We start from the raw sequence: 23,722 nt of genomic DNA, 5'->3' as shown, positions 1-23,722 counted from the left end.
TCAGTCCTCAACTGGCCAGCAACATGCCCAGATGGCAAAGAAGGCCGACAGTATCCTGGCTTGTATCAGGAACAGTGTAGCCAGCAGGACCAGGGAAGTGATCACCCCCCTGTTCTCAGCTCTGGTGAGGCCACACCTCAAGTACTGTGTTCAGCTTTGGGCCCCTCACTGCAAGAAGGACATCGAGGCCCTGGAGCTTGCCCAGAGAAGGGCAGCGAAGCTGGTGAAGGGCCTGGAGCACAAGTCCTGTGAGGAGTGGCTGAGGAAACTGGGGTTTAGTCTGGAGAAGAGGAGGCTCAGGGGAGACCTTAGTGCTCTCTGCAACTACCTGAAGGGAAGGTGTGGGGAGCTGAGAGTCTGCCTCTTCTCATATGTAACTAGTGATAGGACAAGAGGGAATGGTCTCAAGTTGCTCCAGGGGGGGGTCGGGTTAGAAATTACACAGAATCACACAGAATTTTCTAGGTTGGAAGAGACCTCAAGGTCATCGAGTCCAACCTCTGACCTAACGCTAACAGCCCTCCACTAAACCATATCCCTAAGCTCTACATCTAAACGTCTTTTGAAGACTTCCAGGGATGATGACTCCACCACTTCCCTGGGCAGCCTGTTCCAGTGCCTCACAACCCTTTCAGTGAAGAAGTTCTTCCTAACATCTAACCTAAAACTCCCCTGTCTCAACTTAAGCCCATTCCCCCTCGTCCTGTCACCAGGCACGTGGGAGAACAGGCCAACCCCCACCTCGCTACAGCCTCCCTTGAGGTACCTAAAAAGAGCGATAAGGTCGCCCCTGAGCCTCCTCTTCTCCAGGCTGAACAAGCCCAGCTCCCTCAGCCGCTCCTCGTAGGACTTGTTTTCCAGGCCCCTCACCAGCTTCGTCGCCCTTCTCTGCAGCCGCTCAAGCACCTCGATGTCCTTCTTGTAGCGAGGGGCCCAAAACTGAACACAGTACTCGAGGTGCGGCCTCACCAGAGCTGAGTACAGGGGGACGATCACCTCCCTAGCCCTGCTGGTCAAACTGTTCCTGATACAAGCCAGGATGCCGTTGGCCTTCTTGGCCACCTGAGCACACTGCTGGCTCATATTCAGCCGACTATCCACCATCACTCCCAGGTCCTTCTCTGCCTGGCAGCTCTCCAACTATTCCTCTCCCAGCCTGTAGCTCTGCTTGGGGTTATTGCGCCCCAGGTGCAGGACCCGGCACTTGGCCTTGTTGAACTTCATGCAGTTGACCTCAGCCCATCGGTGCAGCCTATCCAGATCCTCCTGCAGAGCTTTCCTACCCTCAAGCAGATCGACACACGCACCTAACTTGGTGTCATCTGCGAACTTACTGAGGGTGCACTCGATGCCCTCGTCCAGATCATCGATGAAGATATTAAAGAGGACATTAAGAGACATTTCTTCTCAGAAAGATTAGTCAGGCATTGGCACGAGTTGCCCAGTGAGGTGGTGTCACCATCCGTGGGGGTATTTGAGGAAAAGTTAGATGTGGTGCTTAGGGACATGGTTTAGTGGGTGACAGTGGTGGTAGGGCAATGGTTGGACCAATGATCTTGGAGGTCTTTTCCAACCTTATTGATTCTATGACTCTATTAAACCTGTTACGTCCACTGCTTTGGAAGTCACTACATACCTTCATTATTAAAATAAGTAACTTATTGATCATCTAAATTTGTTATTTTCCTTTCCACTGTAAATTGCCTTTTCTGCTACATTTATGGTTCACCTTATGGTGTTAAAAATCTCCACCTGTAAGTAATTACAGATATTAGCCAAGTGATCTCTTGAATAAACTAAGTTGGAACATAAATCAGGAAATGGACATGTAGGTCATCTAGTACAGTTCACAGACATCATGTCCTGTAAATACATTCAGCAATTTCTATTTTAGAATGAATTAGAAAAAAATTCCCCCTCTATTTCTGCTGGGTAACTGTTTCACAGCCATCACTAATGTATTTGTTAGAGATTGTCTTCTAAATTTTAGCGAGATTTTCTCACATGCAGTATTTGTCCATTTGTTGCTGTGTCAAAATTGTTCTTCAGCTTAAATAGTTTTTCCCCTATCTTTTTAGCATTTGACATATTTATAGAACACAATCACATCCTCTCTCAGACTTCACTTTGCTGTGCTAAACAAGCCACTCTAACTTCTTAACATTTAAGCTGTCCGTCTCCTTGCTGTCCATAATGGTGATTCCCTCCACGTCTTTCAACCTGAATTCTGTTCTTGAATGCGGGTAGTAGTAATTAGTAGATTCATTACCATTCTTTTTTTTTTTTTTAAATTTCAAAATCACCAAATAACTTTGTTTCATTCTTAAAACACTCTGCTCATAACTTCCTCAACCCTGTGGATTCTGATTCCCCAGCACAGCCCACATCTCCAGTGCAGACATTTCCACTTCCAGCTTGCTGTAATATTAACTTTTATTTTGTTTCATTACTGATTCTTCAGAGTTCTATACATGCTTTGTAGAAACCGGATAGACTGATTCTAATTCATTTCTCTGCATAAAATAAGTTATCTGAAAATATCTTAAAAGGTTTATCTTGATTTCTAAATTCAGTGTGTGCTGCATTCCATTGACTTTGATGCCTATTACTCCGTCCTTCAAAATCTGTTCTAAAGCCTTGAACAATAATGTTTTATATATTAATTTTCCTTCTGTTAGTCAGAATTTCCAAACCACTGTTCATTCCTGTAGTTCTTTTCTGAAGCACTTTCTGTTTCCCAGCATTATTTTTTCAAATGTGGATACCAGAATGGGGCACAGAATTTGCAGCTTTCTCTATGCAGCGATAATACTGTTTCCCTGCTCCCTGCACATATTCATACTCATTCTACTTAGAGATCCAAAAATCAGACTAAATTTTAGGGAAGCCAGCTGGTTATCTGCCATGACCCTAAACTGCCTTTAAGAGTCACCGTTTTCCAGGAGTTTGTCCACCATCATGTATTTGTTACCTACAGGCTTCATTTCCTTGCATGCAGCTAATAGATTTATATCAGGATGCCTTAATGTTTTTCCAAGTGTGGTTTATCCTTGATGTGATTTAGTCTTTTCCAAACTGAGAGTGCCCAGCAAAAATCAGGTTAGGTAACAACCTCAGCACATCGTTAAGCTAATAATTCTTTGGCCTACCTAGTTTGCACCCAGTTAGCAACTTTAAGCAGTCAGTAAAAGTAGAATTAGGGATATTACCTTCCAGGAAATGAAGTAGAGCTTGGGCTTTACTTCAGTGATACCTGAATGAATTATGATACTATGCATCTTATTTTCTTTTGGAAATATATAATCAAAACTAATCTTAAAATTCATCTCCTTTGCTTTATGGGGAAAGAGATTTTTTTCACAGAAAGTTAACATGTAGTAAAAAAATATATGCAGAAAAAGAAATAATGTACCAGAAATGTTCTTACATTACATTAACTGGAATATACAAATCCTAAAGGGCAGGAAACTTTGGAATGAGAGTTACAGGAAAATATACCTCAAAATGTCCAGTTTCCTTACAATGTCACAAAGTGTACTGGAAACCAAAACTGTTTAGTTACCTCATCCATTCTCACACATATATGGAAACTGTTATAACAAGCCAGAATAGCATTACTGTTTTTGGACTAGTTGTGAAAAGTGGCCTCTGATTTTGGGTGCCCAACCTGAAACAGGTGATATAGTTGAACATGAAAAACCACACCATTCATGATGTGGAATAAATCTTAGTTTGGATTGCCAATAGTCAAAAGCAGCTTTGGCAAAATGGGTCTCTTTCCATACACTTGAAGTATATGCATTTCAAAGAGAGACTTTTTGAAATATGAATGGAGTTGCTTATCCCCTTTCTTCACATGCTTCTAAGGACTTGAGCAACAACAGTGTCTACACAATTCTGTGTGTTATGTGGGAAGAAGTTCAGTAATTATCTTGAAAACCTGAAGCCTTCTGTAAGGAAGAGTTTAACGAGTGAAACAAGTCATATGGTTCTAGTAGACATAGCTTCCTCTCCAGTGTTTAATCACATGATAGTACAAAAGTAACCGCAACTGCCTAAACCTCTCCACAGAATGGGTGTTTGCATGTGAAATACATCCCTTACCTAGTCCTAACGCAGCTTTCTTTCTTACACAGTACCCATTTTCTTTGGTCATCTATTATTTACTAGAGATGCCTTGTGTTACAAAAAGTTTGGAAAACCTATCTCTTATCTTATTTACAATACACAATCTACTTTATCCCAGTAACAATATCATCAACAGAAGTAATGATAATAAGGAGAGAGAGTCTAAACCAGAAGTGCAATTCACGCAGCCCTTTAGCTGGCACTATTTTGTTTAGGAAAATGGGAAATTCATTCCAGCATTCCACAGGTTCAGATTTCAGGTTTCAGCCAACACTTCTTTTGGTTGCACTTTAAGCACTAATTACAGCTCTGTAGGGAATAACTTGGAGCTGTTTAAGCTGTTGTTCTAGTGAACAGTAAAATAAAATATATACAACACGCAAGGACGTATGTTGCAATGTTCCATTGATATATCCCAGTAATTACTGTGTTAATGTATGGATGCTCGTGGTTATTTGATACACTCTTCTTAATGCACACATAAAGTATTTTCGCACTTCGGTATCTTATAGGAATCATATCCTATTAGCTAATAAAATACATTTTCCTTCTTTCTGTTGTGATTAATTATTTTGTCTTTTCCTCAGTAAAGAAGTTGGTTCAGAAGTGAGCAAGAAGTTTAATTGCACTAGGAACAACTTGCTTTTTCAGGAACATAATTGTCTCTTATTATTAGTAGTGATAGATTTTTGCATTGTATATATATATTTTTATATGCTTGTTCTAGCACTAAAAAATTCTTTTTCGACTTTCTAGTTTTCTAGAAAAAAAAAAAAACAACAAACAAACAAAAAAACAAACAAACAAAAAAACAGGAATGATAATATGCAAGCATGGAACCTAATTTTTAAGCATTTCCCTCAAATGGGCATTTTTATTTATGTATGCCTGTTAGGCTTACTACTCGTTTTGTCATAGAGATTTTAGGCATACATTTTTAATGAATTGATACCCAAACGTGACTTTTTCTGAAAATGTGGACATCTCAAGAGAATTCATGGCTTCAGAAATTTCTTCTTTTGTTTACAGCTTTTTTTCTTTTGATGTCCAAAGAGGATATTTTAATTATAAATACTCCATTGGACTATCTTATGATACGACTTCAGAGTTGCTGCCTGGGGCTCTCAGTTTGCCATTATCTCTTTTGGACAGATGCCTGCTTCAGAGTGAGAGTGCTTTGCAGTCTACAGAAGAGCCAGATAGTTTTACAGGTGGTGTGCCAGACTGTTTTTTTTTCATTTTCAAATTAGAGGTTAAGTGTGCTGGTAGAAACTCAGCAGGGTCTGTGAGATGCTGCCTCTCAAAAGAAAAATTCTGCCAGTTAGTAGATTGGCAGAACTTTGCCTCTACACAGGGCAATGGCATCCAGCATTCAGGGTATGCAAAAATCATTGGAATATGAGGAACCTACAACAGGAGATGCTGCCTCTCACAGGTGCATATCTCAGGGTACTGTCTTCCTTGGTGCTTGGCCCTGTGGTGGCTATGCTTAAAATCATGCCTGCATAGTACTTTTTCTAGGTCACCAGAGTATGGACCAGTGTTCTGGAACTTCAGATCTGAACATTTCCACTCTAAGAATTAGTTTTTAAGGAAGAGTTCGTACCATAGGCTACTTTTTCCACTTCCCACTTCAGGATCAATCTCACTTCTCACAAGTATTAATTTTTGTTATTGGAAGCATTAAGTAACATTATTAGGTAGAACAGAGGAAATTAAATGTTTAGACTCCAGGTAAGGATAGGGTGTCCTTCCTTTACTCTTTGTTTTTTATTTGCATGATTTGTTTTGTGCTCATGTGTGTGGGCTTTCTAGTATACTGCTGCCAATTTACCTCTCCCTGTCTGCAGCTGCTGTACCTCTACTTACTCCAGGTCAGTGGTTCTGTCTTCTGCATTTCCTGCTCCTTCAGATATATTTTCCTGTCACTTGTTAATCACTTCCACAGAGAAAGCAAAACTCACCAGATAGACAGGGAGGGCTATTGGGGCAATCAGTTCCTATCCTACATCACAGGCAGGAAAGCATCAGGATTTGAAGCTGGATTAAGGCAGCTTGACTTGTAAAGCAGAGAATGAATGGCCAGTATAAACTTTGTAAAACAGTGTGAATAAATCTTGCTCTACTGGCTCAAACTACAGCTGGTAGATGGAAACTGTTTTTATTAGATGGAAGTGTGCTGGAAGCAACTTGCAAGTATGTGGTCTGCTAGTTGTCCTTAGCTTAATGTGTGAAGACCTCTACCTTATAATGGTACCTGCCAGTACCAGTAAGACATTCACTCTGAGATGTGTTTTATAGGTATACACACACACATACACAAATGCATACACTTGGAGCGTTGAATGTTCTTTTAATAGTGTTAGGAAATTCTGCAGATGTCATTATGAAAATGTTCATACTGGCTCTGGTTCTTGGCAGACTAACTCTTCCATGCTGTTGAACTGGAAAAAAAAAAAAAAAAAAAAAAAAAGAGAGAAAGAAAAGGAGCATTCGTATCACATACCCCACTTGCAACTTGCTGACCAAGGAAAACAAAGTATTGGCAGAAAAAAAGTGAATGCCCCAAGATTCTTGTGCCATGCTTTTACAGGTGCAGTTTCTGACTTGGGGCGCTTTTGTCAATGACCTGAGTCCATTTCATTCAAGGTCAGCTGTGAGTGGAGAACACTAACTTTACCCAGGAAATGTGCTAGAAAATTGGGCTGAGACAATAGGTCAGTAGCAAGTCTTAGCTGTCAGTGAAAAACTTTTTTTCATTTCAAAATGGAGTAGGTGATTTTCCTTTAACTATGTGACATTTTATGCAATTTAAGAAAGCAGATAAAAGAATAATGGTCTGGTTCACTGAAATGGAAAAATACAGGACACCTTGCAGAGTTTGTGAGAGGGAGTCAACAGGTAACACTGCAAATTGCAGAGCAGACACAACAATGTGCCTACAAGGTGAGGCAGTGCATTTTTAAAATCATGGGACAGGAATTGATCATACTTTGCTGTACACCCATTCCACCTTGGTCCATGCCTCTGCTGTAATTCAGTAACACTTTTAGTTTTGTCCAAGTTGTACCCATATGGTTTGTAAATGCACCTTTGCTTTTCAGTAATAAATGACACATGACTTCTTTGGCAGCTCAAGGCTTGACTTTTCATCTTGACACCCTTGGGCATCTGGCAGATGACAGATGATAGATTTAGACAAACAGTAAAAGCTACAGAGTGCCTTGCATGTGTGTTTATCTTAGCTTTGTAACACAGTCCAAATGTTATTTAACTTCATGTATTGAAAGGAGACCAATTGGGAAAGGCATTCGCATACAGTAGGACAGCTGACGTTGTTGCTCTAATTACTTGTTTAGTATAGTTGCTAACAAGTTTATAATTTCCTGAGCATGACTGGGTCTATTGAAATAAAGTAAGGTGTTTGGAGACAGGGAGGAGGAAACCAAATAGTAGTTTGACAATAGGCAGTAAATGTAAAACAGAACTTATTTACTTGACATATTATTTTGTTCAGGTCAAATTTATAATGCACACATAAAGCACAGGTTTGGTTTGGTTTGTTGTTGTTGTTGTTGTTTGTTTGTTTGTTTGTTTTTGTTTTTGTTTTTGTTTTTTTTTAAGGTTACCATTTTCTTTGCCAAATAGATTTTAAGAATGAGATTTTTAGCACGTTTTCCAGATGCAAGGTAATGCTATTTTCGGAGAAATGCCGAGTTGTTAAATGTGCTATATTGCAGTGTATTAGGGAATGGGAGTTCTTTCTTTGTATGTATTAGAAAATATTCCTTACCATTAGTCAGTGCACCTGGTTCTTACTTTGTAGTGCAATGACAGAGATGTTAATATGACAGAGATCTTAATATATTTACAGGAGGCATTAGTTTTTTAACAGATATTTTATATCAGTTTTTTACAAAAAATGAGCATGTAAAGGTAAATCTGGGTGCAAATGGCTATTATTTTTAAAGCCCAATGATTACTATTAAAATGTAAATGGGTGTTTATTATTTTTAAATACTGCATTGCAGAATTTTTAATATATGTGGGCATGTTTTCAGTAGGACTAAATTTTATGCCCAAAGAAGTATTCACATATCTTTCTCTGCAGCTCATTTTTTCATTATTAGAACAGCAGCATAAGTATGCATCTAAAGAAGTGTAGACACATTCTATGTGCAGAGAAACTAATAGTTCAAGGGCTGTGTCTGCAAAACTTACGCAAAGTACAGTCCTAACCTGCTGTGAAATGGTTTTCATTGTGAGTGGGACAAATCGTGTTATGCTGCTGCTTGCAGACTTTTCAGCCTGATGATGGGAAAAAGAAAAAAATAATAAAAATAAACATAAACAATAAAAATAAACATAAATTAATAATAATAATAACAATAATAATAATAATAATAATAATAATAAAGACAGGTGGACTGTTAATGATAGTTGTTTTGTTTGTTTGATTGTTTTCTTATGCTTTAATCTTCCATGCATACTTTTTATATATATATATACACATATATATATACACATATATAAATGTCAGAGACAGACTTAGACAAAAAAGCCAAATATTTAGTTTCCATTTTTCTCCTCCTTGGATCTTTGGTTACACTACCCTGAACTCTCATTTTTTCTTTTTAGGTTGTGTTGGTGGGTTACTCTGAATTTCCAATTGGGTATCAATTTAGCCAAAAATACTAATATTTTGCTGTACATAGTACTTTGCTTTCAGGAAACACATATGAAAAAGATGAATCTAAAATTCTTCAGGAACACTTTTGAAAATTCATCAAAAGGTTTTGATAAAGTATTTTGTCTAGTTATGGAGATAGAAGTTCATTTGTGTGATATGCTTTGCAGTGTCATTTCTACCTACCTATCCATGTATTATATTGTTGCCGTGTATGTATGTAGGAGAGATAATTTGTTTTGTAAAAGCAGTGTAGCACTAGACAGAAATCTGTAAATTACCCTGAAGCAAATGTCAGGATTGACAGACAAGTCAAAGATAACCATTTGGGAGACAGAAGAAGAAAGCAAATAATAATGTACTTCTGGAAAGCATTACATAATAGCAAAAGATGATGGGATCAAACCGAAACAAAACCAGTAAAAATCAAGCAGGAATAAATTGCAAAGTAGAGAAGCATCATATCTTTAGCATAAACCTCCATCCCATTCCCTTCAGACATGCAGAGTGTCCTAATTTCTGGCTTCCTGACCTGCTGGGATAGTAAATCAGTGAATATGCATGAAATAATCTTTCTGTTTATCCTTTCTCACATCTATCTCATCAAGTGTTTTCAATGGAGTATGAAGTAAAGATATACAAAGAGAGGTGACCATAAAGTAGAATGAAAGAGAAACGGTATGCAAACCTGTTCCAGTCCCATGAAGTTGCAAAGCACATCCCACTGACTTTGAGCAGCTCTGAATCAGACACTGTTGGCTGAGAAGAGCAGAACAAGAACCCCAGAACAAAACCAAAAGGGGTTTTCACTTGACAAATGTTCATAATGTGCTGAAGGAGCTGTAGGACAGGGATAGATTTTCACTTCAGAAAACTTGTCTCTAAAACAAAAAGAAATGTTACTATTTTGCATCTTTTTTATATGCGTAGTAGCTAAAATCAACTAAAGGAAGAGAAAGAAGTTGAAATATTTGTACTTCTTAGCTGGTCAGACTAATCTTGTCTGGAGAATGTGGATTTCGTAACACATTTAACTTGGCATACTGGAATTTTTTTCTTCGCTTAAGATGTTTTCTTATTTAGTGAGAAGTTTCATGGCAGAGACATAACCTTAGGTAAACATTAGCAAGGAGTATTTTATATTTAACTTATATTGCTGGAGAAAAGAGTCTCTTCAGGTACTATGCTTTTATTAAACTCACAAAATGAAATGCATAAATGTTTGAGAACTGAAGCTTTGATTGTGAACTGTGAGGGATTTTTTCTTACATTGATTTACATTCTCAGCATAAAATGCCAAAATGAAACCTCTCTGTACATCTGGAGTAAATGAATCTTTGAATTGCTAATTGTTTAAGGTTGACCTAGTAGATGTCCAACAGCTGTCTTTATGTTATTTGTGGTACACAACTGCACTCTGTTTAGAAAAACAAACACTCCCCACATGGCCAAGCAATTAATTCATGCACACCAAAAAATGTTGTACACCATATAACACTAATTTATCACACACAGGGAGAGCAGGAGAGGCAGCTACCTCTTACAGAACCCAGGTAGACATTACATGATGACTTGCAAACTAATGAGGTACAAATGAGACTGTTAGTTTAATTGTAACTTAGAGGGATGTTCCATTGCTTTGAGAGAATGTCATGTAAGAAAAGGTGATACAATTTAGCTTAATCAAAGACAAGTTTAAACCTTTGGTAAACATTTCTATATGAACACTATATATTATCTGCTGATAATTAATGCAGATCAGAAAGATGCATGGATTTGAATTTAATTCACCAGCATGAGTTTGCCTAGAGAACTAGTGCATGACCCATCCCTGGAGGTGTTCAAGACCAAGTTGGACAAAGGTGGCAACCTGTTCTAGAGGGTGGCCACCCTGCCCATGGCAGAGGGGTTGGAACAAGATGATCTTTAAGGTCCCTTCTAACCTAACCTAACCTAACCTAACCTAACCTAACCTAACCTAACCTAACCTACATTCTATGATTCCATGATTCTATGAAAAGTGCAAATATAAATCAGGAAAAGCCAATTCCCATGACTGTGTATCAGTAATTCTCAGTTCCCATGTATCAACAACAGAGATTACTGACCTTTTTCACTTTTCACATCAATGCAAGAGTACTAGCACCACCAAAAATATGCATTTATTTAAACACTACATACCTTTGGCATATTAAGAAAATGTCAAAAGGTTACCTAATTCTAAGTTCTCATTTCAAATTACAAATATGCCTAAGCAATTTGTCCAGCTATTCATATGTTTAAAATGTCTTGCTGAATTAATGCATTAGTGCTTAACTGTATGGATTTAAAAGTATCTTCTTTTTGTCCGTTTTTCTTCATCTATTGTGTTGTGTACTTAGTATTTATAATGACCTAGGTGGGTTGGACTAGATGACCTGAAGTTCCTTCCCACCTCAGATGTTCTGTGATTCTGTGATTTATAGTGAAACCTATATAATTTCACCTTCTGTGAAACCATGACACCATGATTCACAGTATATAATGCTACCCAAACTATATTTAGTGTTACCAGGCAATTCAAGAAGAAACAGCTGACAGAACCCTAATAAACAAAAGGTGCCATGCATTACAAAAGGTTTTATTTTCAAGTATAATACTTCTTCTCCTGTTTCAACTCAATATGATGTTTTAATGCCTGGTCTGTCTTAAGCACCTCTTTCTTAGTAAGGCTGAGCAGTACAGGTGCTGAGCAGCAGACACTGTATAAAAGTTATTTCTAAAGTTGTGTTCATCACACACATTTTCTGATTTTTTTGGGGGGGGTGGATGTCTCATTCTGAACTCTACTAAATCCTGCTTTTATTTCAGATTCTTCTCAGTGAGATAGTTTGTTTTATTGTTTTTCTCTCTTCAGATGTCTCTTAGGGACAAATACCTACTTGTTATGCAAGTGATGAGAGGAAAAAAGAGTTATGAATCAAATCTTCTGTGCTCTTTCCAAACAGGGACGAAGAGGATTAGGTTCAGTTTTTGTCTGGGCATCTGGAAATGGTGGAAGGAGTCGAGACCACTGCTCCTGTGATGGCTACACCAATAGCATCTACACTATCTCCATAAGCAGCACAGCTGAAAGTGGGAAGAAGCCGTGGTACCTAGAAGAATGTGCATCCACACTAGCTACAACATACAGCAGCGGAGAATCCTACGACAGGAAAATAGTATGTCTTTCAGTTTGGGGTTTGTGGTCTGCCACTTTGTGGGGATGGGGAGAGACAGATAATTTATTCTAATTAATGGGTTGCTTTTGGAAACAAGCATATGAGCACAAGTTGATTTTGCCCCAGTTTTTTTACTTGATTGATGGCACCACACTCCTTCAAGTTTCAAATCTGGTCATTTGAAGACAACGTGGGTACCCTTGCATTGCGCAGCCATTGTGCAGCAGTGCGGGTGTATCTGGTTCATAGTACATTTTTCCACTCACTAGTTGCTGCCAGCTCTGAGTGATGCTTTCAAAGATTCTGTTGCCATTGCCACCAAAATAATTTGTTTCATTACCTGTATCCTGCCTAACATCGTCAGGCCTAAGAACATGTCCTCTTTTCTTTGGTTTTAAATCTAGTTACCATAGTTTTCATATTTTACATACATGGCATTAGCAGTTTTTCCACATGCCTCTATTTTCTCATATTTGTTTGAATCCAGTATCATTTGTCTTCTACATTCATTTGCACTCATTTATTAGAATCAGAGAGTCACAAAGTATCCCAAGTTGGAAGGAACCCACAAACATTATCAAGTCAAACTCCTAGACTCAACACAGAACTGAACAAAAATCAAAACATATGTGTGAGTGCATTGTCCAAACACTTCTTGAACTGTGGTGGTCTCAGTGATGTGAACCACTTCCATGGGGAGCCTGTCCCAGTTCCATGCCATTCCCTCAGGTCCTGTCGCTGTCCCCAGGGAGCAGAGCTCAGTGCCTGCCTCTCTGCTCCCCTCGTGAGGGAGCTGCAGGCCACCGTGAGGCCTTCCCTCATCCTGTTCTGCTCTGGGCTGAACAAACAAACAGACCTTGGACACTCCTCATATGTCTTCTCCTCTAGACCTTTCACCATCTTTGTAGCCCGTCTTTGGACACTCTCAAATAGTTTTATGTCCTTCATATATCATGGCACCCAAAGCTGTACACAAATTGTTCATATTACTGCCAGTTCCTAGTTTCTGGTATATTGTGAGCAAGATTAAGCTCAGTGCTCTTCTTTCCCATATTGCTCCTCATCTCCTTCCTAAACAGTCTGTGCATCCATTTTCAATTATGTTCTCATCTTGGCTGGAAACTCACCAATTGTTTTAATTCTGTTTGATAAAGTATCGATACCATTAGTGTTTTTACACTATGATATGTTTGCTTTTTAAAATTGAGTGCATTAGATATACTTTTCAGTGTTCAATAAAACCCTCCTTTTAGCCTTTTAAACTCTTCTTTTACTGTTAGTCTGGTTTGTTAATACTGTCTGCTTTTTTGAATTGAGTGCTCTCAATGTACTTTTCAATATTCAATTACACTACTCAATCTCGCTTTTTAAACATTTCTATTGCTATTAATTAGGTTTGTTAACAGTCTTCCTCCCAGCATATTTATTCTAGTGTATAACATATATCTTAATTTCTTCCTGAAGGTGTTTTTTTGTTGTTGTTTGTTTGTTTGCTTGCTTTTGTTTATTTGTTTCCACAGATGTCTTCCTAAGCACCAGTCTAACATTACTTTTTTTTGGTCCTTAGCAGAATCTTCTCTTGGTGCCAGTGAAGAGTTAAAAATTCTTGCAGCTATTTTTTGCAATAGTGTCTGTCTTGCCTTTCAGGACTGTGGGATGCTGACCATTCCTTCTTGGATTCTTCCTTATTATCAGATGATCTAATTTTTGTTTTAAACTTTTTCAGTGGTGCCGCTTCATTCCAGTAGTTTTCCTGTTCTTTACTTACTTCTCTTCACAGAAACCTTATCTCTGTTCCTGGCATGTTTCTTGTTCTCGCTGATAAATAATAGCGAAGGACAGAAATTACTTTGTTTCCTAGCAGTCCTCACTTATGTAATTAAATTCCTTTTACTGTCCTTTAAAAGACCATCACTAACTTCCGTATGTTTAAGTGAAATTTATAATAAGGTCCGCAGAGACCTTGTGATTCTCCACTCTGAACTGTTGCATAGCCAAGGATATAGGACTTCCCTGAGTCCTTCAAATCCAGTAGCTATGGTCAACTCGACAATACACACAATCTTCCCTTCAAAGTTTCCAATGACAAAAAAAAAAAATCCAGTCAAGTCTAGTGGTAAGTGGTTTTAATTCTGCGTTGTTATTAAAAATATATGTATCTTTTTTTTGCTGTCTGAGCTCTTCTAGTTTCAATGTCTCGACATTACATTGTGTCACAGATATTATTGTTAGCATGAAGAATTTCTTCTCAGAAAGAGCAGTCAGGCATTGGAACAGGTTGGCCAGGGAGGTGGTGGAGTAACTCTCCCTGGGGATGTTTAAGGGAAGGTTGGATGTGGTACTTTGGGACACAGTTTAGTGGGTGATATTCATGGAGGGGCAGATGGTTAGACCAGATGATATTGAAGGTCTTTTCCAACCTTGCTGATTCTATGGTTCTATGATTCTGTGATTCTGTGATTCTATGAAGATTGCTCTAGTAGTCTAACATCTTTCTTTTAAACCATGTAGCATGGTTAGGTAACCAGGGTTAGGTAAATGATTTTAAGCTTCTTGCATGATTCTGCTTAAGGCATGTTTTCTTAAGAATCCTCTCTCAGCTTTGAGCACCCAGACTGGACACACCACTCAGGTGGTAATGGCATGAGTGCCAGATGGACCAGGAAATGTGGATCTGTAACTGCCAGATTTCACTTCTCTTAATACAGTAAGCCTCACTGAGACCTGTTAGCCTCACTGTCACATTACGTGTTCATCGCTGTGTGACAACCAAGTTGATTTCAGAACCACTTCTGGTCTTTTTCAGAATTGCTTCCTGGAGTTCAGGTGAGAGGGTAGTTATGGTCTCTTTATTGCACCATTTACCATTGGCTGTACTCAATTGGCTATACTCAACCCAGTCCTGAGTTAACACCCCTAACTGAGTGTTAACTCAATTCAGACTAGCCCCCATCATCACTTTCTCCAGTGTTTCTACAAATGCAGCATTCATCAAAAGTTATCAGTGTTTTCACCTAAAAGCTTTAGGCCATATTAAGGTTAAGAACCAAATCTTAGAAGGCCAGATTAAAAACAAACCTCATTTATGATACGTGCTTTTAAGTATATATATTTTCTATAATTATAACAATATATATAATTTCTTCTGTATGCTTATATTTTGAGACTTTTAAATTATTTCACAAGAAATGTATGTATTATGTATCATCTCTTAAATTTAAATCTTTCTTTTCTTTTTTTTTTTTTAATATGTGATATCACATTATTTGTCTTTCAGAATTCTAACTATACTACTTTCAACCAAAGTGCTGACCAAAAAAAAATACTGTGGCAATTTGGCAAGCTCTTTTTTCCAGCAGCCTATGTTATCATCATTGAATATGCTGCTATTTAATCAATTAACAGTTAGTTTAAATCTTGTATCAGTTGTTTTACATCAGTTAAAAGCTTGGCATTAACAAAAAAAAAAAAAAAAAAGATGGAATTATTAGGGCAATAATGCTTGCCCTTTCAAAATATTGACACAGTGCTAGTTTTCCTTCAATATCCTAGAATATCTCCAGAGTTCAAAGACTTGATAAAATCAAAAATACAGTCTAACATGTTCACTTTCAAGCTCTTAAAAATATTTAGTACTTCCAAATTTTCTGATTTAAACTTGTTATTTAAAATAGCTATAAATAGGAAGATGATTTATCACTTTTGTATGCTCTGAAAACTTCATTTATTTTTTTTTCCAAAATTAGAACATTTGGTGAAATAATCATTTACTATAAATGGCTATTAACTATCCTATTATTTCTATACAATTAAACAATATCAGTTTTGGGGTTCTTTTGGTTCTGATCAATTTAAAAACATCTTTATTCTGCTCTTGTCCTATGCTCTCCACCAGCATTCCTCACTCTTTGTCCTTTGTCTTTCCTTGTCTTTCCTTACCACCTCTATGCACCTTCTATTTTTTATTCATTGCTACCTACTTTGTCTTTTATTCACTTCTATTTATTTATTTATTATTCCTTGTACCTGTCAATACTTGTTTCGTTGACCAATATATCATTGCTTTTTTTTTTTTTTTAATATAGGAAAACATCTTTATGTTTCTCGGTCTTCATTTGTAGTTTTCTGCTTACCTGATTTAATGTTTGTGCATTCCTCTCATTTTTGAATAGCCATAGTTTTCTTGATATTTGTCTTTCACTCTTTTCAATTAGCATGGACTTTCTGCTTTTGTAGAATTACTATTCCAATAAAAGAACCTTGCTTATTTCTGACATCTCTCACTTTTGATTTATGTTAGAATCAAAGGCAAGAATTAAGACAGATAATTTTTTAGTTAACTGAAGTAATATAGTTCAGTTTTAGGATTTATGACCCTATGCTTATACTTGCAGTTTTTTGTTTTATCGTAAGGTTTTTTAAAAAGGCATCTTTTACAAATGAGAGATTAATTTTTTATAAAATGAACATATATTATCCCAGAATTAAGGAAATAATTAAGAGATTTTACATTAACTTTATTGAAAAGATTTAAAGATTGGCTTCTTCAAAAATATCCTTAATTTGGAGTCTCCATTTGAGATCTAAGACAAGTTATCAAGAGATAAGCAAAAATAACCTTAAATTGAATTAATCAGTTCTGTAGATACTGATTACTTTTACTAATCAGATCCTTCATTCGTCTGGGATGAATCCAGTTGCATATGCCAATTTTAGACTATTCCTACAAACCGCATTACTGGGCACAATGATAAAAGCACAAGCATACTGAGCAGCCATAAGAATTAACCCATCTGTTGATCCTTTGTTTACTGGAACATAATTTGCATCCCAACTACTATTATGCAAAGCTACTTCAGTAGCTTGTGCCATAATATTCACTGATCTCACATGCTTGAATATGAGACTGTAAATATTCCATCCAAGACTCTTTTCCCTGTACTGTATTATCAACCAACTTCTGAAACAGCCTATATGAGAAGATTTTGCTGCTGGTACTTGTCATTCAAAGCCAGACAAGCCTGTTCCACCTCCTGACATTTTCAGTGGCAAAGCAGAACAGTGTGGAGCAGATGCAGTAAATAGCTTTGTGTTTGTGTTGTGTATAAAGCTACCCCCATAAGGATAATGACTGTGTACTTCTGCCATGCTAGACCCCTGGAGGAAAAGACATCACAGTGTGGAGTTAGCTCTTCAAAGTAAGAGTACTGAGCAATTTTTTCCAACACGTACACTCATGGACATTGCTCTCACCTGTTTGGCTCTCTTGCTCATAGACTATACAATCATTCTGAGAAAGATAATATAGCATCTCCATTCTCTTCTCCAACTTGTTAAAATCCAGTACTACAAAAGACCTATTAAACCCCATGTACCTTGGAAAGATGTCTTGGTCAAACATGAAGTAAAGAAAAGACAGAACTGAAAAATTTGAGGACAAAATTTTTCAACTGTTATAAAATGCTTAAAGAGTGTAGAGTAAAAAAGATGTGTGTTCATTTTCACTGTTGAATCACACATACTTTTCAGTGCATCACATTGCCCGTTTTTGTTCAGACTGCTGAGAGCCACAAAGATGATCAAGGGGATGGAGCACCTCTCCTATGTGTACAGACTGACATAGTCAGGGTTGTTTAGCCTGGAGAAGATAAGGCTCCAGGGAGACTTTATAGTGGCTTTCCTGTCCCTAAATGAGGCCTACAGGAAAAGTGGGGAGGAACTCTTTGCCAGAGAGTGTTGTGATAGGACAAAGGATAAGGGCTTTAAAGTAAAAGAGGGTAGGTTTAGATTAGATATATGGAGGAAATTCTTTACTCTGAGGGTGGTGAGGCACCTCAGGTTGCTTAGAGAAGCTGTGGATGCCCCTTTCCTGGAGGTGTTCAAGGCCAGCCTGGATGGGGCCCTGGACAGCCTGATCTAGTGGGAGGTGTCCCTGCCAATGGCAGGGGGGGTGGAATTAGATGATATTTAAGGTCCCTTCCAACCCAACACTCTATGATTCCATGATTCTACAAAATGCTAGAATAGAATTGAAAAATAGAATAAAAGGAAAGTTATATAGAAATATAACTGCTAAATATCAATTCTCAAAATTTTCTTATGCATATATACTTACATGCAATATACAAATCAGCCATTAAGAGCTCACCTTCTTGCCATTACACAAAAAGAATAACAAATTTGATCAATACGTTTGCTGGTTTGTGAGAGTGAGACTACTACATCCAAAATAGGAAAAAAAATATATATACAACTGCAGTAAATCAGGAAGAAGTCACCAGACATGGGATTTACTGTCAATATTAAAATAACTCATTTTTTATTTATTGTGATGTAACTCAGAACAAGTTCAGATATCGTAAGTTACTTCATGGCTGTAGAACAGAGATATGAATTCCTAGTTAAAGGACAATGCATGGCTACAATTTTATAGTGTCAGGTTACCCTGTTCCTTCTTATTTTTCAATTTATCCTCCAGTTTAATAGCTTAAGAATGTATTATAAAGTAGATAAGTAAACTATAACCAAATATTAATAACTCATTTTCTGATCTAGAAGGAGATACATAAAATTTCTTATAAAAAACTTCAGTTCCAATGTAGATTAATAGAAGCACCCATACTTTTACAACAACCCAAAACTTTTTTTTTTCCTTCTTTTCATTACTATTTGTTTTTATAATTGCTTCCTACAAATATGGGATGTAACATAATTTTAGGAGGTTTTCTTTTTTTATTTTTAAATCTTGTACAGTCATGACTTAGTAAAGAAGAATTTAATTTTATCTACACAAATCTGTATCCCAGGTGGAGCTTTTTTTATTGACGTTTGAACTAAAGTAAATGGCAGCAAATTCTGGTCTGAAATAATTTGAGCTAATGGTTACAGTTAAACACACACTGATGTTACATCTTGAATGAGTTCCTTGTTTATCAGGGAAGGTACTTAAAATGTACTTGAGTTTATGCTGCACCAAATTTGGTATTGCAGTAAACATTAGCCCATTACGGACCGATCCAACCTTTGGATGCACTCCTAAGGAATACAGATAAAGCTAGGTATATGTCTTCTACATAGAGTCTTAGAGAAAAGAGCTAGAATTTCTTTTAGGTGTTTTCAGGAGCAACTGCAAAGTATGGGCATACACAAAGGTATAGAAATTCATACTCTGGGGCAAAGTCAAATTAACACTAGGTAAATACCATGAACATGTACTTCTTCTTAGGTTCTCTCTCATAAAAGAGTGAATACAGAACTGTTGGCTAATGATATACAGTTGTAAAGGTATTCTTCCTATTCTCTGATATTTTGAATGCTATAGGATAACACTGGAATGTTAAACAGAGCTTCCCAGCTCTGGATCATGCAGCTAGGATAGGTTAAGCACCACATATAGCTATGGTTACTTAGATGGACCTTTAATTTATATAACAGGTTGTGCAAATTAACCATATTTCATGTGAATTCTTTTTTCAAATAACTTCTTAAAGCACTGATAAATTTTAGAAAGTCCCTCACAGATATAATTTATGAACCTGTTGCATCACTTACTTTGTAAAAGTTTACATTGTAAAAATTATTTAAAATTACTTACCTTGTAAAAAATACCTCTACTTACTATTTCCTACTTGTGTTTCCTAAAAAATGCCATGTTGTCCCCTGATTTTCTTTCTCTTTGAAGGCATGCTTCTGGGAATGGTCATGGGGGAATGGTCTTAAACTAAAAGACAATAGATTTAGATTAGAAATTAGGACCCTCACTGTAAGGGTAGTAAGGCACTGAAACAGTTGCCCAGAGAAGCTGTGGATGCCCCATTCCTGGAAGTGTTCAAGGCCAGGCTGGATGGAGCCCTGGGCAACCTGATCTAGTGGGTGGCATCCTATGGCTGGATTAGAACTAGATGATCTTTAAAGTCCCTTCCAACCCAAGCCATTTTATGATATGATTTTGTCTTGGTGACCAACTTTTGTGTTAAGCAGAACTTGAAATAAAAATGAACAAAAAACTCCTGTCAATTCTTAAAACAGAAAAAAAAAAACTGCTCTTGTTTACAAACTCTCATTCAGAGTATCAAAATACAGCAAGGTGCCTTCTATTCTATTTCAGGTAGATACAGATACACAAAAGATGTGAGAAAGAACAGAAGAATTTTGTTAAACCCTTGTCAATCCTGGGGACATAGGTTCATAGAAAAAAACATATCTTGAGGAATTGTAGCAGAAAGTAAAAAGAATGGTTCAATCATTTCAGACAACTCTTGTCATGAAATATGAAATGGCAAGAAATAAAGACGCTTGGGAAGACTGAGCACCTTCTCTGCTGAGGAAAATCCCATTTTTGACCAAAGGCATTAACCTCCCAATTGGTGAAACCATGGGAAGACTGATGATGCAGTCTTAAATGACTACACAGAAATGACATCTCCTTGACTCTTCAGGGCAAGTTGCTTATATATAAAACTATTACCATGTGTCTAGAGCTTTTTTCTTTAACAAAAATGTGTCTTTACAAAAATGTGTGGGATTTATATGTATGGCAGGTAATACAGTACATTGTTTGCCTTTCACTAGGGTTTATCCTAGGTTGCTAATTTCATGTTGGTTAACCTAGGCCATTATTATATTAATTGTCATTTTCTTCCATGAAATCTAGTTGATTAGAAGAGTTAGAAGTGTCTATACGTCAAGACCTTAGAAATACTATGTGGACTTACCTTGGGTAGTCTCATCAGCATTTTCATAGATCAGCAGTTGTTACAAAGATAATTGAAGCATACAAATATGTCATACTCAATGATAGAAATGAAAAATTTCTTCTCCTCCTCAACCTATTGAAGAGAATGACAGCTAATTAATGACAGCTACTTGGTGATGTCAAATACCATATCCTTCTACTGTGATGTTAATCACAATTAATGATGTTGCCCTCATGTGGTTCAGGAATTTGGAGCACCATTTTTCTTGAAAATTGCTCATCTGTTGGTGGTTCTGTATTCTTTTTTATCTCATGATAGACACAATACCTCTCTGACAGTGAACCCATAGTGCTGAAAAACATGCCTTAGATTTTTGAGGTAATATACCCCAAAAACATCTCAGCTCCTGTCAGTAACTGTGCTTTGAAATAGCTCAAATGGGATTTCCACTTAGGAAGCTTTCTTTACACATTTTCTGCTGAAATATTTGCTCAGTGAAAGAGAGAGATAAGGGCTGTAGTTCAAACTGCTGCCACAACATCTGCTTAGAACATGAGAGAAAACACTTCTGAATAAAGAAGTGTCATGGTTTTATTGTACTTGATATTTGTAGCTACAGGACAATAAAAAGCTCGGAAAACTTGTTATTTCCAAGGATCAGAAACAAAGATGCAGTATGGTTATCAATGTATTGAGAGGCTCTCTCTTAAGGTAAAGCAGCTGTAAGTACTTCTCCCCACCTGACCTCTTTTAGGCATTGTTATCCTTCAGTCCTCTGAGGAATATGCCTACGCCATGACTTGTGACATGGAAAAAGGTACAAGGCCCCTGCAAAAAATCATGCAGAAGAGACAACCATGTGTTAGTCACTTCTTTTCCTGCCCTACTTCCTGGCCACCCTTTCACTCCCAGACACTGCACTGAGAGATGTTTATCCCAAAAGGAAACTGAAGCTTGTATGTCACGCTGTAGTCGTTGGTCCTTGTGGTCTTTGGCTTATCTCAGCTGCAAAATCACAACTTGTGATTTTGCACATGTAGGTAATATGGTGTTAGGCCTGTTCCTGCTGCAATTTCATCTTGTATGGCATTTATGGAATTTGCATGCATTCAGGTTTTTTGAGTGCAATTAATTTTCATTGTTTAAGTTAATGCACAATCAATAGGAAGGAAGGCAAGAGATAAAGAAACGGTAAGAACATTCCATTTATGGGATTCAGCTTTTAGCTGAATAGATACAAGAAATTATTTAAAAAGAATGGGTATGCATTTATGAAAGACATCAATAGGACAAAAGAGGTTCTTTCTAGACTTCATTATTCTTGAATCTGGCCTTTGGTAAGTTCACTGATTTAAGGATATGACATTATAAATGATTTAATCCTTCTTTTGCCATTTCTAAAACCTTCCATTTTGTTTCACTTGCTCACTGCTTGCTTTTAGCAATGATCCCTAGGTTCTGCTAGCTTCTTTTCTACTGTAAGTTTTGTGTTAGCTTGTATATGTTTACACATCATGAAAACTTTCAGCAGCCTTGTTGTATATTGTGTATTGTGTAATATATATACCACTGATTATTTCTAACGCAAATATGTGAAACCTATACCTTCTACATATAATTGCTTTATTGTGCCCAGATGGAACATGGCTGTCTTTTTCCTGACATATCTTCCAGTGTCAAAACTAGACAGGCAGTTTTACATGCCATGTACTTCTTTGTGATATTTTCATCCTTTACTTCACTCGTCTTTGTACACATCCATGTTACAAATAAAGTATGATGCTAGGGAATTAAATGAAATGGAGACACAAGATTTCTGTATACTTGGGTAAGAAGCTGTGTGAGCAACTTCTTCTTTGCCCCTCAGGCAGATACTTTATTTGTGATTGAATCTCAAGGATCAACTGAATTGCTGAGAATAAGTTTTGGCCTCACAGGCTTTGCTGCCTTCATGGAAGTTTCTGTGCTGTGGACTGCTGTCCACTAGCAAACAGTTTAAATTCCACGTGGATTCTGCTTGATCTTCTGCTAGGTAGTAGTGATTTCTTATTTCTACTGACTTATTTTTCCTAGGAACTTTTTCTTCAGAAAGAAGAGTGTAGATCAGAATCACTTTAGAATAATATTGCTTGAAAGAAGTAGCTTTAGAATAAACACATTTTTATGTGTGATTTATTATCTTACAGATAATAACCTGTCTAAATTTTATTACAAGATGGGAACATCCCAACGCTAAGTAAGCAACTCTATCTCTTTGGTTGCTATTGCACATTGTAACTTAATACAACCACTTAGATTGCATACAAAAGTATGTAGCAGCAGATAATTGAGCAATATATAACAATTTAAAGCTGCAAATAATTAATTTGCTGGTGGTCTCTGGTTCTAATTTGTGATTACATCAGGACTTTCAGATGAATTACTGCTTAATTTCATGTGAATTATTGCATATATCATGAAAAAAACAGACCATGGGTTAAACATAGTACTTTACATGAGCAGAACGGTATACTATTCTATCACATACTTCCAGTGTGACTTCAAGCAACCCAGACAACATCTCCATACCTCGGTTTTGTAGTCTCTAAAACAGGCATAACCACACTGTGATAGGACTGTGAGCTTTGGTTCAGTCCTGTTTATAAAGCACTTTGAGATTCTTGGATGGGAAGTGTTCTATAGGTACAAAGAAGGGCAGAGTTCTAATTGTTCTGTTATAAAACCCTCGGCGTTTTTCTAATTTGCATGTCTTTCTGTTGATCATGCTGTGGGAAAAAAAAAAAAAAAAAAAAAAAAAAAAAAAAAAAAAAAAAAAGGATACTAACTTACATTTTCAGTGCAATACAGTAACAGTTCTCCAAGTTCACAAAGGACTTCAAGCTCAAATTGTCAGATTAGAATGTAGACATCTAAGGTCATGTATTCAGAAAACATTCTTTTTCCTTGCAGTGAAAGAAGGAAATACCTTCCACATACATACAACTCATTTTAGCAAATTAAATCTGTTCTGA

At 37.0% G+C, this 23,722-nt stretch overlaps 1 protein-coding gene across 2 annotated transcripts in view; it reads left to right on the top strand.

Moving 5' to 3' along the window:
• PCSK5 (proprotein convertase subtilisin/kexin type 5) overlaps window positions 1-23,722 on the top strand; it is a 252,991-nt gene that overhangs the window by 117,226 nt on the left and 112,043 nt on the right. For both annotated transcript variants that reach the window (XM_032205587.1, XM_032205588.1), the window contains exon 8: window positions 11,803-12,015. In XM_032205587.1, coding sequence (XP_032061478.1) covers window positions 11,803-12,015 — 213 coding nt within the window. The remainder of the gene's footprint in view (window positions 1-11,802; window positions 12,016-23,722) is intronic.

Source organism: Aythya fuligula, chromosome Z (assembly GCF_009819795.1).
Source record: "Aythya fuligula isolate bAytFul2 chromosome Z, bAytFul2.pri, whole genome shotgun sequence".
Lineage (NCBI taxonomy): Eukaryota > Metazoa > Chordata > Aves > Anseriformes > Anatidae > Aythya > Aythya fuligula.
This window is presented reverse-complemented; position numbering and strand designations above follow the sequence as displayed.